Here is a 13,781-nt window from a genome sequence, read left to right on the forward strand (position 1 = left end):
TAAAAATAAATTTACAAAAAAGCATATGGAAGCAGGTGAAATTAATTTTAATATATTTTATTTAACTCAGTATATTCAAAGTATCACTTTAATCAATATAGTCAACCAATATAAAATTATTAGTGAGATATTCTACCTTCTTGTACTAAGTCTTTAAAAATTGGTGTGTATTTTATCTTTATAGTATGTCTCAGTTTGGACTAGCTGCATATCAAGTGCTTAATGGCCACATTAGGACTATGCACTAGATAACACAGTATTAGGATTAGGTCACATCTCCCATCCTCTAAATCCTACAGTCTCCCTGGGCTGGGGTCCTTCAGGTGATGTCACGATCAGGCTGTGAGATGAGCTGACAGGTCATCTGGACCATGAGACCCAGGAGTCACTCACCTCACCATCCCCACTAACATGTTGTGACACATACACAGTGCCAGGTACTAGGTGCCAGGTACTAGGCTCAGCCTTTACAGTTCTTATTTCCCTTAATCCTCCTAATAAGGCACTAAGAATTATTGTTGCCATTTTTAGACGAGGAAATTCAGGCCTAGAGATGTTAAGGAACTTGTCCAAGGACACACAGCCAGGATGTAGTAGAGCGAGGACCTGAACCCAGGACTCTTGGTGACTGTGCTACATTGCCAGACCATGGCGTCTCCTCCAGGTTGATAGGTACCCCTATCAACAGAGTACACTCAAATCTTCTGGAAATCAGACTCGTGTTTTTTCACAGAGTCAGCTTGCTGCTGCTAAGTCTCTTCAGTCATGTCCGACTATGTGCGACCCCACAGACGGCAGCCCACCAGGCTCTCCCGTCCCTGGGATTCTCCAGGCAAGAACACTGGAGTGGGTTGCCATTTCCTTCTCCAATGCATGAAAGTGAAAAGGGAAAGTGAAGTCGCTGAGTCTTGTCTGACTCTTAGCAACCCCATGGACTGCGGCCCACCAGGCTCCTCCGTCCATGGGATTTTCCAGGCAAGAGTGCTGGAGTGGGGTGCCATTGCCTTCTTGGGGTGATAGAAAAAATGGTTTTGGAGACTCACTCTACCGCTTACTAGCTCTGTCTGAGCCTCAGTGACCTCAGCTCTAAAGAGGACTACCCAGTTGACTTGTTACGTTCCTAGCCTATCCCCTTAGTAAGTGGGAAGAAGATTCCTTATGGAGAAACTTTTACCTTTGGAAGCCAGCCTCACTCCCAGGATGGCTCTAGGGCAGGGCTGTGGAGGGTTGTATCCCTTCTGCTTTCAATAACACAGGCCTGGTCCCTACCCATTCTCAGCAATAGAGTTTCCATGTCACCCAGTTCTGAAGGGCCAATCATCTGGGAGCAGGAGATACAGGGTTGGAGCAGCAGGTTAATCCAGGGGAACCAGGTGGGGAGAGACCAGAGGCCAGGCCAGGAACTTTAGCCCTGAGAATGACCTTCCTTTCCAGGCTGGAGCCTGCTGAGGGCTGCCTTCGCACCTATCAGCATAGTCCGTTCACCAGGCCAGACGCAGGGATGGGGAGGGAGGCTGCCCTGACACACTTCCTGGGGTAGAAGGAATAAAGCCTCTTTCCAGAGGAGCAAAGTGTGAGCTGAGGTGAGGCATCCGGAACCTCCCTCCCTAGGAGTGAAGGCTGGCTAAACCCGGTGTGCCAGGCCAGCTGGGTCTGCCCTTGTTAGTTTCTCAATGAGAGGCAGCAGAACTTAGAAACCTGGATTCTGAGGCCCAGGCCTCGGAGGGCTTTGGGTGAGCAGCTGCTCTGCTCCTCTGTGTTGCTGCCCTAAAAGGGTTTTCAGCTCTCAGTGAGCTGGAAGAGAGGGTTCCAGAATCAAGGCAGGGAATTTTCCTCCTTCCTGGAAGGTAACCTCTAACACACTCGGACACGCTCTCAGTTTCCATCAAAGCGAGGCGGGGGAGCTTGGGTCCCCCAGAGGCAACCACAGGCTGAGGAAGCAGCTAGACCTGGGTCGTGTCACTTCAGCATCTCTGTCTAGCCTTCCTCTGAATGATGTCTTCAAGACCCACCACCCCAATTCAAACCAAAATGGACTTCCCCCATTACACACCAAGCCAAGCTGTTCAAACAAACAAACAAACAAAACACGATTGCAGCTAAACCTGGAATCTAAACTTGAAAACCTAACTGTCCCGTCATCTGCTTTGTCTCAAAGGCTGGACTAGGTCCAGGTTCAGCAAACGTATACAACTGAGGCATTTCAGATGTCAAATCACTGGTCAGAGTGCAAACAAGAGCATCTTCCAGTCAAGGCCAGAATGACCCACTCTCACCCTCTCCAGCCGAGGGGATCCAGATACCAGCCTTGCCCGCGCCCCCTGCCCCCACTCACTGTCTCCGGCAGGCTCCTGGCAGCCAGGGCCTGGCTGAGCCCCACCCCGCACAGCTGTGGATATTTATAGTTCTATCCCTTCCCAGCCCTGTCCAAGCTCCCCAGGGCTCTGCTCCATGGCTCTTTATCTCCCTTGGCTTCTTGCTGCAAATTCAAATCAAGGCCATGAAGAAGCTCGGGACACATCTCTGTGTAAAAACTGGAATTGTGCCGCTCTAATATTAAAGTTGTCTTTTACAGTTCCCTGGCTGGGGGTGGGGGGAGCTGGGAGAAATGAATTCCTGACACATTTTTCTTTGGATATTTTTGGCTTGCAGTGCCTGCGTCTACCTACAGCCCATCCCCGGGGGCCAATTACAGTCCAACCCCCTATACGCCCTCCCCTGCCCCTGCCTACACCCCATCCCCTACCCCTGCGTACACCCCTTCCCCTGCTCCCACCTATTCCCCCTCCCCAGCACCAGCCTACACCCCCTCGCCAGCCCCAAGCTATAATCCTACACTGTATAGTGGGGGCCCTGCAGAGTCTGCCAGCCGTCCCCCATGGGTGACAGATGACAGCTTCTCTCAGAAGTTTGCCCCTGGCAAGACCACCACCACTGTCAGCAAGCAGAGTCTGCCCCGAGGCGCCCCGGCCTACACCCCGCCACCACCGGCTCCCCAGGTGTCCCCCCTTGCCAGGGGTACAGTGCAGAGGGCCGAGCGCTTCCCAGCCAGCAGCCGGACTCCGCTCTGTGGCCACTGCAACAGCATCATCCGGTAAGATCAGATCCCACTGTGCCCCTGTACTGGGATGCTGGCAGGGCAAGGCGGATGGGAGGGAGGGAGGTGCAGGGAGAAAGCTGCGTGCAGGGCAGCCTCAGGTCCCTCTTGCTAGCTGTCCCTGGTCTAAGCCTCTCTGAGCTTTAGCTTCTATGCCTGTGTGACACCCACTTCCCCAGGGAGTTGTGAGGATTCCATGAGGTCAGTGGGTAAAGCTCCAGTATGGTGCTTGGGCCAGCAGCACCCCCTTGGGCTAAGGCTGGGTTCTGAGAATTGCAGGTCTGGTTGGTAGGTTTATTAGGCCTGTTGCAAGCTGGCTGACAGTGCTGGTTTTGCCCCAGCTTTCCTTTGGGGCTGCTTCTGGGTCTATTCAGTCAGGCCTGTGCTGCTCAGGGTTTTGGTGGCCATCTGCCACACTGAAGGGAAAACAAGTCATTTCATACTTAGAAGCCCAGGATCATGGGTGATGCTTTTTGAATATAACATGTTTATAGTATGTGCTTGTGTGTGGGGGAGGATGAACTTATGTATATGAAAAATATACTTTTATTTAAAAATAAAGTATCATTAGAAAAAATATGGGGCTTCCCAGGTGGCTCAGTGGTAAAGAACCCATTGCCAATGCACAGGGTAAAGAACCTTCCTGCCAATGCAGGAGATGTGGGTTCAATCCCTGGATCAGGAAGATCCCCTGGAGAAGGAAATGGCAACCCACTCCAGTATTCTTGCTTGGGAAATCCCATGGACAGAGGAGCCTGGCAGGCTACATTCCATGGGGTCACAAAAGAGTTGGACACAACTTAGTTGACCAAACAACAACAGAAAGAATATACTCATTAGAGAATAATTAGAAAATTCAGAACAATAAAAATTAAAATATAAAGCATTTCTTTAGCCTCAGTGTTCTGAGACTGATCTAGATCCAAGTTTGTGTCCTGGGTCTAGCATAATAGCCCTATGGCCTTGAGCAACTTACTTAACATCTGTACCTCAGTTTTCTTATCTAAAAGTGGGTATCATGATAGTACCTGCTTCATAGAGTTGTTGTGAGAGTTAAACACACTAATAAATGCAAATTTCTTCGTGAATGGTGCCTGGCAGAGAGTAAGCACTTAATAAATGTTGGCCATTGGCACCATCATCATGGCTCTTCTTACTACAAGCATTCAACTGAAGGATATCCCATAATACACTTACTGGGCCCCCTAGTCATGGATGTTTGAGTCGCCTCCCCATTACTCTTTTTTGTAAGTGATGCAACCTCATCTTTTTTCATGGAGCTTTATCTGAATTTCCTGTTATTTCATTAGAACAGTCACAAAAGTCAGGGTTATCAGGGTCAAAGTGTGAATATTGTTGGGAGTTTTTGAAATACCTGGTCATAAGCTTTTGGGGCTACTTAGGAGATACTGTTCTCTGCTTCCCCAGGGGCCCCTTTCTGGTAGCCATGGGCCGTTCCTGGCATCCGGAAGAGTTCAACTGTGCCTACTGCAAGGCCTCCCTGGCAGATGTGTGCTTTGTAGAGGAGCAGAACAACGTTTACTGTGAGCGGTGTTACGAGCAGTTCTTTGCCCCAGTCTGTGCCAAGTGTAACACCAAAATCATGGGGGTAAGTGGGCAGCATTCTTCTCCTCGGACCCTTGTCTGTTTTCCAACCAGTCTCTCCTCCTTCCCAAAGTTGTGGGGTCCCATTTGGAAGCCAAGCAGTTGCTGTGCTAACAGAGCAAGAACAGCTCCATGTCTGTCCTGGAAGGGCATCGGTTCGGCACCAGTGAACTAGGGAGCGAATGAACTTGAAGTGAGAGGTGATCGTATCCCTGGGCCACACAGCTTGAAGTGGCTTGCGGAGCTTTTGAAAAGCAAGTCACCTCACCGTATACCTCTGTGTGGCTTTGACACTCGATGCCCCTTTGGTAAAATGACAGTAACAAGCAGCCTCCCTCCCAAGTTTAATGGGAGGGGAAGCATCACAGTTTATATGAGCACACACAGAACCTGGCACCCAGCATGCACTGCGCGAGTAGGAGCCCCTCGACTGCCACCCCTGACCTTCCTCCATGTGTCTGAGGCCCGCTTTTTGGGCTGCCTGTCCCGCTCCCTGATGGGACATTCTTGCAGTGACTGAGGCCTAGTGTGGACATCAAGCCTGCCTCCTTCTCTCTGCTGGCCTTTCTGTCCTGAACTGAGGCTCTTTTCCCCAGGAAGTGATGCATGCCTTGAGGCAGACATGGCATACCACCTGCTTCGTCTGTGCAGCCTGCAAGAAGCCCTTCGGGAACAGCCTCTTCCACATGGAGGATGGGGAGCCCTACTGTGAGAAAGGTAGGACCTCTGTGCCAAGGGGACGCCCCACAGTCTGGAAGAAGGGGGTTAGGAGTTCCCTTTCACAAACATTCAGTCTCTGCTACCTTCCCTGCGCCAAATATGTGGACCCAAGTCGGCATCTTGTGACCATTTAGGAAAGCTTTCAGATGATTTTGATCTGGAGACCACGAGGCCTGGTCTGAAAAGGCTTTGGCTCTGGCCTTTGTTCCAGGTTCCACCTCAGGCTGGTTTTGTAACCCTGAATGAGTTACTAAAATTCTCTGAGCCTCACTTTCCCCATCTGCCAAAGGGGAAGATCAACACCTGCCTCATAGAGTTGTGGTGAGGATTAAACTCAGAGAAAGTATGAAATTTGTTAAGTACCAAGCATGTGCAAGTCCCCTCCCAGCTCCTGTGATGTTTACCAGACTTGGGTGTTCTTTCAGGGTCCTGCCATGTGCTCTCTGAATTCGGAGTTTCTCTAATCCCCTCAATACTGTATCTTATCTTAAAACTTGGAGTCAGGTATGGTAAACTCTGAAGACAAAGCATTCTGTTAGAGTTGGGCGTCCTGGTTAACTAGCTGTTTGCTCACTCACTGACACTTACACACTCATTTATTCATAGCCTGTCTGTCTCAGGTGAGGATTTGAGGCAGGTTCCAACAAAGGTAGCATAAACGTGAAAGTTAAGACAGTAGAACTTGAGCAGATCAGCACCAAGCAGACGAGGGGGAAAGAAACGTGCTGGTTATGACGAATAACAGAGCTTCAGTGACTGGGCAGCAAAACTGAGGGCAAAAAAGGCAACACAGTGAGTTGGTTTACTTTAAAACCAGAAAGGAGAAAACATTTCCTCAAGGGGAAAAGCAAAACAAAATAAAACATTTTTCCTCCCCTTGACAATGAATTATAAAAGAAGCGTCTTGGTTTCTGAGGTCCCGGTGAATTCCCTTTCCAGCTCTAAGGCTCATTGGATGACTGTAAACGTCACTCAGTCATTCCGGCCTCAGTTTCCGTATCAGTGAGAGGAAGAAGGTAGCGCCTGTCTTTTCCCTCCTTACGTGGAAACGATGATGGTCGGCAGTTAGTAACAGTGCTGTGACACCAGAACTTCCCTGGTGGCCCAGTGACTGAGACTCTGCTTCCATTGCAGGGGGCACAGGTTCAATCCCTGGTCTGGGAACTAAGGTCCCACATGCCCTGGGTTGTCCAAAAAAATGCTGTGGTACCAATACAAATTGCTATTATTAGTCAACTAAAAGCATGATAGCTTTCATAATGTGTGATAAGCCACAGTTTATGTCTGAGGCTTGTGAAAGAATAATAGATCTATACTCTTCCTACTGCTCTTCTCCCTAGCAATCCCCCAAAAAAGATTTTCAAAAATGATATTTTGAGTAAAAAGGGTCTTAAGGTATTAAGAAAATACTGCAAGGAAGCAGATTTAGTTTCAACCCCAGGCACTCTGAGAGACCCTGACAAGTGAAGTCCCTTAGGGGTCACTTCCAGGCAGTGTGATGATGGATAAGACGCTTACCCTTTCTGAGTCTCTTCCTTCCTCACCTAACTCTCAGAGGCTGTTGTGAGGATTAGCTGAGATAGTGGGCACAGAGTTCTTGACAGAACACCTGCCCATGGTGAATGGGCAACTGGCATCGTCCCTCTAATGGTTTCGGGAGACCCACAGCTCTCCAAGGAGCACAGTTTGAAACCTGGCCTTTAAGAAGTGGGAGTCACTGCGATGTTTTAAAGTGAAGAAGTAACATAATCTGATTTTTATTCTAGCAAGAGCATTAGAAATTTAGTGTGCTTGTTGAATGTGATAAAGTGTGACACTCGTATGAACAAAGTAAAGAAAGGAGACCTAGATGACCCAATAGTGCAGTAAAATCAAGCCTGGTTGGTTAACCTACGCTTGAGATAAAATATCAGAGCCAGCCTTGGGGAAGGTCCCCAGTATAATACCACGGATATTGTGTTTGGTTCTGACCTTGTCATTTTTTTATTATTTATAGGGAAATATGAGGGAATGTCCCTGGCGTCCAGTGGTTACGACTCTGCACTTCTTATGCAGAGGGCACAGGTTCCATCCCTAGTTGGGGAACTAAGATCCTACATGCCACATTGGCTGTGAGACCAATAAGTAAATAATTAATTAACAATGTATTAGAGTCAGACCTGTGATATCAAATTCCAAAACAAACTGGCAGTTCTCCAGATAGTACAAAGACGAGTTTAAAACAAAACAAAGCGAAATTAATCAGTAGACAGGACTAGACATTCCAGAAATAAATTCAAGCCCTTGCAGGAGTTTGTGCTGTGCTGTGCTTAGTTGCTCAGTCGTGTCCAAATCTTTGCAACCGCATGGACTGTAGCCCAAAGGCTCCTCTGTCCACAGGGATTCTCCAGGCAAGAATACTGGAGTGGGTTGCCATTTCCTTCTCCAGGGGATTTTCCAGCCCAGGTTGGAAATCAGATCCAACCAGGGATCAAACCTGGGTCTCCTGCATTGTAGGCAGATTCTTTACCATCTGAGCCACCAGGGAAGCAAGAGCTTAATCTGTCGGGGGGCAGAAAAAACAGGCTGCACAACAGCAAAAGGAATCAAATTTAACAAGGCTGTTTGAAACATATCTTTGTCCATTCATCATTTCACCATCAAACGTGTGCCAGTCGCTATGAAGGGCGCTAAGCATAGAGAAGAGGGTCGCTGCCCTGAAGAACCTCAAGCAGACCCATCGACGCCTGATATGCTGGCATACAAACGGACCATTAAGAAACAGTGAAAAGACGGGTGGGTGATGAATGAATGGGGAGGGAGAGAAGTCCAGGAGAAGCCCTCAGGAAGGCTGTCTCATCTCCCTTGGGTGGGAGAGGAATGAGGTCTTCCTAGAAGGAAGGCTGCCCAAAGAATTGCAGAGATTCAGGTAGACAAAGTGGGGAGGGATTTCTGAGTGCAGGACCCGGTTCATAAAGAGGCACGAAGATGGAGGAAAGAATCCAGGGCATCTGGAGACCAGCTGGGCAGAATGAAAGAGAACTCATAAGTGGGGTACAGGGCTTTCTCTCAAGTGGAGGCAGGTTGGCCTATAGTCCTGCTTCTCATCACACACTAGTAAGTTCCTGCAGACCACAGAGTGAACCATAAACTTGCCATAACTCTCTTAAGTAAGCAGAATGATGTTTTCCTACCTGGTGAGGCAATCGATTTTTGCCTACTAAAGAAATTAAGTATTCTGTCAGAAACAAGATTGATGGCTTGCAATGTATGTAAGAGTATTTGCATGACAAAGTATAATTAAACCCCAAAGAGGAAACCATACATTGGAAAAAATATGCAAGAGATATAACTTATCAAAGCTTCATGGCAAATAGATAACTGGAAATAGTGTGAAGTCAGGGAGATGGGATGACTTTGTGGCTCCTGACCACTGCGTGATGGAACTGCTACAGCCAGGTTCATCGTCTTTAAAATGAAAACAATAGTTCATTGCAGAGCTACTGTGAAGATTAAACAGGAAACATAAAAGAGCACTCATACTAGCACATAGTAGGTGCTCAAATCATGTTCCCTTCCCTCCTTTCATCATCTTAAAGGCATTCAAAATGAAAGCCAACATTTTTGGTGCCTAGTACTTCACATACTTTTTTATATTTAATCTGTAGTTATTCACATTATATAGATGAAAAAGTTGAAGCACTAAGAAGTTAGGTGACTTGCCCTGGATTTGAACAATTCCTGTATAGAGGTGGGATTTGAGCCCAGGTCTTTCTTTCTTCAGAATCCAAGTTCATGGCCCCCACTACATGCTGACTCTCAGTAGTGGTCTAAGACAGTGATCGGGCACACTTTCCACAAGGAGATCAGAGTTAAAAATTGCTATAAGAAAAAGCCAACTGTGGCAGAGCTGGAAAGACAAGTCCACTTATGGGGGGATAAAGGCTTTGTAAAAGGCATCAAGATTTTCTAGAAGAATCTGGAAGAGTTCTACTGTGAGTGCATTGGGAGTGCTGCTCGTGACCCAGCCAGGACAGCTTGTGGCGGAGAAGCTCGGGACCTGGCCTGCTGTCTCACCCATGTGGCTCTGGCTACAGCCTTTACCTCTTTGAGCCTCAGTTTCCTCACCCAAAGAAACAAAACAAAAGTAATCTTGCAAAGATTAAGTTCATTCATTGACTTATCTTTTTTCCCCCAAATCATTGATTTATTGATTCATTCATTCACTCATTCATTTGACATACATGTGTTGGGTACCAACTTGTGTGCCAGGCACTGTGCTGGGAGTACAAAGAAAACGAATACATAGACCTTGACATTGAGATACTAGCAAATAAGACCATCTATGTGAGGATTCCTGGTAAACTGTAAAGCATTACATAAATAATATTTGGTATTATTATCCTCTTGGCTGGGGGAGGGGAATTACTTCTGACAAAGTAAATCAAATCCTGTTTCTTGTAGTGAAAATTTATTATCAACACAGATACCTCACGACCGAAGAATAATCAAGCAAAGAACATTCCGTAACTCCAAAAAAATGTTAAAGGCTCTCATTTCTCCAAAATAAGCATAGTTGCTGGGAAATAGGATTGCTTTTTCTTCTAGGGGATTGGTCTCTTTGGGCCATGAGAGGTGACAGAGGCAGAGAAAATCACCCTGCAGAAAGTGAATGACAGTTCCATAAAGTGTTTGCAAATCAAACCAGCACAGGGTGGTGACAAGCCTGAATCTGCACAACCCCAGTGCAAATCATTGGAAAAGGAAAAAACCAATCATGTAACTAGAATTTTGTGTGCCAGATGACAAGTAACCAATTGGGTTTCATCACTGCCTCAAGCTCAGTGATCTGGGGGGTGGTTCTGGTATTGGGTTGGTGTGGCTGGGAGGGGCATCCCTCCCAGCCTGGTCCTTACTCTGCCTTTCATTTCAGACTACGTCAATCTGTTCAGCACCAAGTGTCACGGCTGTGATTTCCCCGTGGAGGCTGGCGACAAGTTTATCGAAGCCCTGGGCCACACCTGGCATGACACCTGCTTTATTTGCGCGGTATGTTTTTAGCCTGGTGTTCTGACTTTCTGAGAAGGGATTGGAGTGACCAGCTGGGGCCAGATGACAAACCCTCCACATACCTTTCGACTGTTATTCTAATATTCTATTTTCTTTAAAAGCTGGCAGATACCATGATGCCTTGATAGGTCACAGATGAGCCAAGCTTTGTTACTAATAATGATTTATAAACCAACATGGCGTTGTTACTCTCCACTTCTTTAAGGACGGAGGAGTGTCTCAGGATGTGGCACACCAGCAGCTGGCCTCAACAGCAGTGCCCTCAATAAGTGTGAGGATCGAACAATGTTTGGATTTAATAGAGGCAGATGACTTCTCATGGTTATAAGCTGTTTAAGATATGACGAAGTGATTCAAGGCTTTTCCCCCAAATGTTCACCATGAACATTAGATCAGAGCTTATTGATTAATCCTATCAAAAGCTGAGGTAAGATTTCTTTTGACTGAACCTTTAGAAGCCAGGACTAAATATAATTTCATTTTCCTACATGGTCCTGTTCTTGATATGCACTTGCCAGGAGATAAGTCCTAGATTAAGTATTAACCACGTGCAGTTTATTTCTGCTGAATAGCCAGGTCATTTTTACCATGAGACTGACATTTTCTTTACAAGGGCTTTGGTTTAGGGAAGGGATCTGACAATGAACGTGCTGACACTTAGACTCCACATTAGACTTAGAAAATAGTTGTCCCTGATAAAACTCCGTAATATGAGTTTGTAATTGACTAAACTTTATTTGGGAAAGTTAATGTGCTACTAGGCCTATTTTTTTTTTTTTTTTTTACCAGAGCTGCTCAAGATAAATTTTAGGAATATATGAAAGATCTATATAGTTTAAACTTGAATACTTTTTATAGACTTATGACATAGAGCAACCCCAGTCATAAAGTTCACTGTAGTTCACTTCAGCTTTTACACTGCATGTCTGATCCTCTCCCATTTGTGGGGTGCGTTGTATTCACTCTGTATATTAGTTTGCTAAGGCTACCATAACAAAATGCCACAATATGAACAGCTTAGGCAACAGAAGCCCTTATTCGCTCCCAGTCCTGAGGGCTAGAAGCCCAAATCCAGGGTGTCAGCAGGGCCCTGCCTCCTCGAGCTCCCGGTGGTCACCTGCGGCGTTCAGTGCTTCCTGCACTGTGGTCGTGTCGCTCCGGTCTTGATCTCCATCGCCGCATGGTTGCCTTCCCTCTGGAGTCTGTCTTCACGTGACAGTCCCCTCTGTACAGGTGTCTGTCTCTGTGTCTTCATCTCCTCTTCCTGTAAGGAACTGGTCATATCGGATTAAGGGCCCAACCTACTCCATATGACATCATCTTAACCTCCATCTTAATTAAATCTGCAAAGACCCTATTTCCCTATAAAGTCACTGTTTTCCCTGTTCTGGGTAGGCTAGAGGTACACAGGGTTGGGACTTGAACATGTGAATTTAGTGGTGGGGGGACAATTCAGTCCATAGCACTCTGATTTTCCAGCCCTTTGAACACCTCTAATCATCTTTTAGGGTCTTTTAATTACATCAGGACCTCCCTTCAAAAAGGGACAAAGCCATATAAATATACTGGCTTTGGGGTTGTCCCCTGCAGAGCCACAGCTCAGCAAGCACAGTACTGGGCTCTCTTACCTTACCTTCAAGCCATAGCTTGTCTAATCCTAAGATGCTGCCTGTAAATCTGGTTACCCAACTTCTAGAAAGATCTAAGAGACTTGGAGGAGGTTCAGGGAAGACAGTGGCACAGAAGGCTTGTTCTCTAAGAGCAGGCTGATGAGCAGTCTGTCACGTGCAGAGGAAATCACACAAAGGTGAGCGTGGGTCTGCTCCCTCGAGCCTTCTGTGTTTGTCTGAGAATCATGATATGGTGCAAGTCCCAGAGAGAGACCAGAAGAAGCAGTAAAGCTTGGGGTTGCTCAGTCTGAGATTACAAATAAGTTCCAGTCTGGTATGAAAGACCCACAGCACTGCCCACAGGATCTACTCAAAGAAACCAAGCAATTCCCGTCCTCTGGAGAATTATCACAGAGAACCATTATGCCTTCCCCCAAACTAGCCCAGGGTAGCACTCAGTGCCCCATGAAGCTGTCTGTATCTAAGGGGAACGTGGTTTTAATTTTTGGAAAGCAATATTTTGATTGGAAAACTTTCAGGGATTTTTTTGGTCCTCTTTCCATCACTTTATATTTCCAAATCACTTTTAATGAGTGTATATTTTCCCGTAACTTGAAAAAGAATTAGTAAGAAAGGAAGATCAGGACTAGCTCTCCTAGCTGACATGGGCTTAGTGAGCTACCCTGATACAAGTCTGTAAACCCAGAACAATTTCAAGTAGATATAGTCCCTTTCTGCTGTGAGGTATGGGGAAAATGAGCTTAGAAGTAGAGTCTTGCAGACCTGAATATGGATTCCTAGGTTCTACAACTTAACAAGGTCTGTGACTTGAGCAAGATACTTGGGCTTTCTGAGCCTTAACTTTCAATTGTGAAATAGAGAAGAGTCATACCTATCCCATAAAGTTTTGTGAAAATCAAATGAGATCGTGTATACAGAGTGTCTGGTATCATATTTGACCACATTGACAGATACTACTGATGTCCTTCCTTTCTGCTGTGTTTCCATCTTTAAGCTCCACTCACATGTTGTCATCAAGGGGGTATATAATTTTGCCTTTTTTTCATGTAATATTTTCCTGCATATACTCTGCCATATTTGATTTACATTTCATGGGGGCATTTCATTGGGAAAATGCATCATAAAAATTAACTTAAGTGGCCACCTGGTTTGTAGTTGAGCATATGTTGCTTTCTTCTTCTGGGCAGTAGTTGCTGCAAGATGAAATTATCCAGAGTGGTGTTCCTGGGGTACAGGGCAGGCACCTCTTTTTGGCTTCTCTTCAGTGTCGCCACATCCCTTGCCAAAGGCTGGACTGATTCACATTCCCTTTTCATATTCCCAAAATATCTTTTGATATTGCTGACTTTTGACTGATCACTTTTTTTTTCTTTCTGGCTTTAGTCACATGGGCTAAAGGTGACAAGCTTTTGAGGCTTTTTGTTTTGTTTATTTTACTAGGTTAACAGGTATCTCATAGAGGTTTTAATTTATTTTTCCTTTAATTATTAGCAAGGATCATTTTTCTGACATGTTATAATTCTTTAAATATTAATCACCTCTGTGGATATCATCAATTGATCATCTTAATTGTTGTTGTTCAGTCACTAAGTTGTATCCAACTCTTTGCAAGCCCATGGACTGCAGCACGCCAGGCTTCCCTGTCCTTCACCGTCTCCCAGAGTTTGCTCAAACTTATG

General features: G+C 46.1%; 1 protein-coding gene across 2 annotated transcripts in view; it reads left to right on the plus strand.

Moving 5' to 3' along the window:
- Window positions 1-13,781, plus strand: part of LDB3 (LIM domain binding 3) — a 59,545-nt gene that overhangs the window by 42,408 nt on the left and 3,356 nt on the right. For both annotated transcript variants that reach the window (XM_070782142.1, XM_070782143.1), the window contains 4 exons: window positions 2,653-3,094; window positions 4,526-4,706; window positions 5,299-5,419; window positions 10,335-10,450. In XM_070782142.1, the coding sequence (XP_070638243.1) occupies window positions 2,653-3,094; window positions 4,526-4,706; window positions 5,299-5,419; window positions 10,335-10,450 (860 nt within the window). The remainder of the gene's footprint in view (window positions 1-2,652; window positions 3,095-4,525; window positions 4,707-5,298; window positions 5,420-10,334; window positions 10,451-13,781) is intronic.

This window comes from Bos indicus, chromosome 28, assembly GCF_029378745.1.
Source record: "Bos indicus isolate NIAB-ARS_2022 breed Sahiwal x Tharparkar chromosome 28, NIAB-ARS_B.indTharparkar_mat_pri_1.0, whole genome shotgun sequence".
Taxonomy (NCBI): Eukaryota; Metazoa; Chordata; class Mammalia; order Artiodactyla; family Bovidae; genus Bos; species Bos indicus.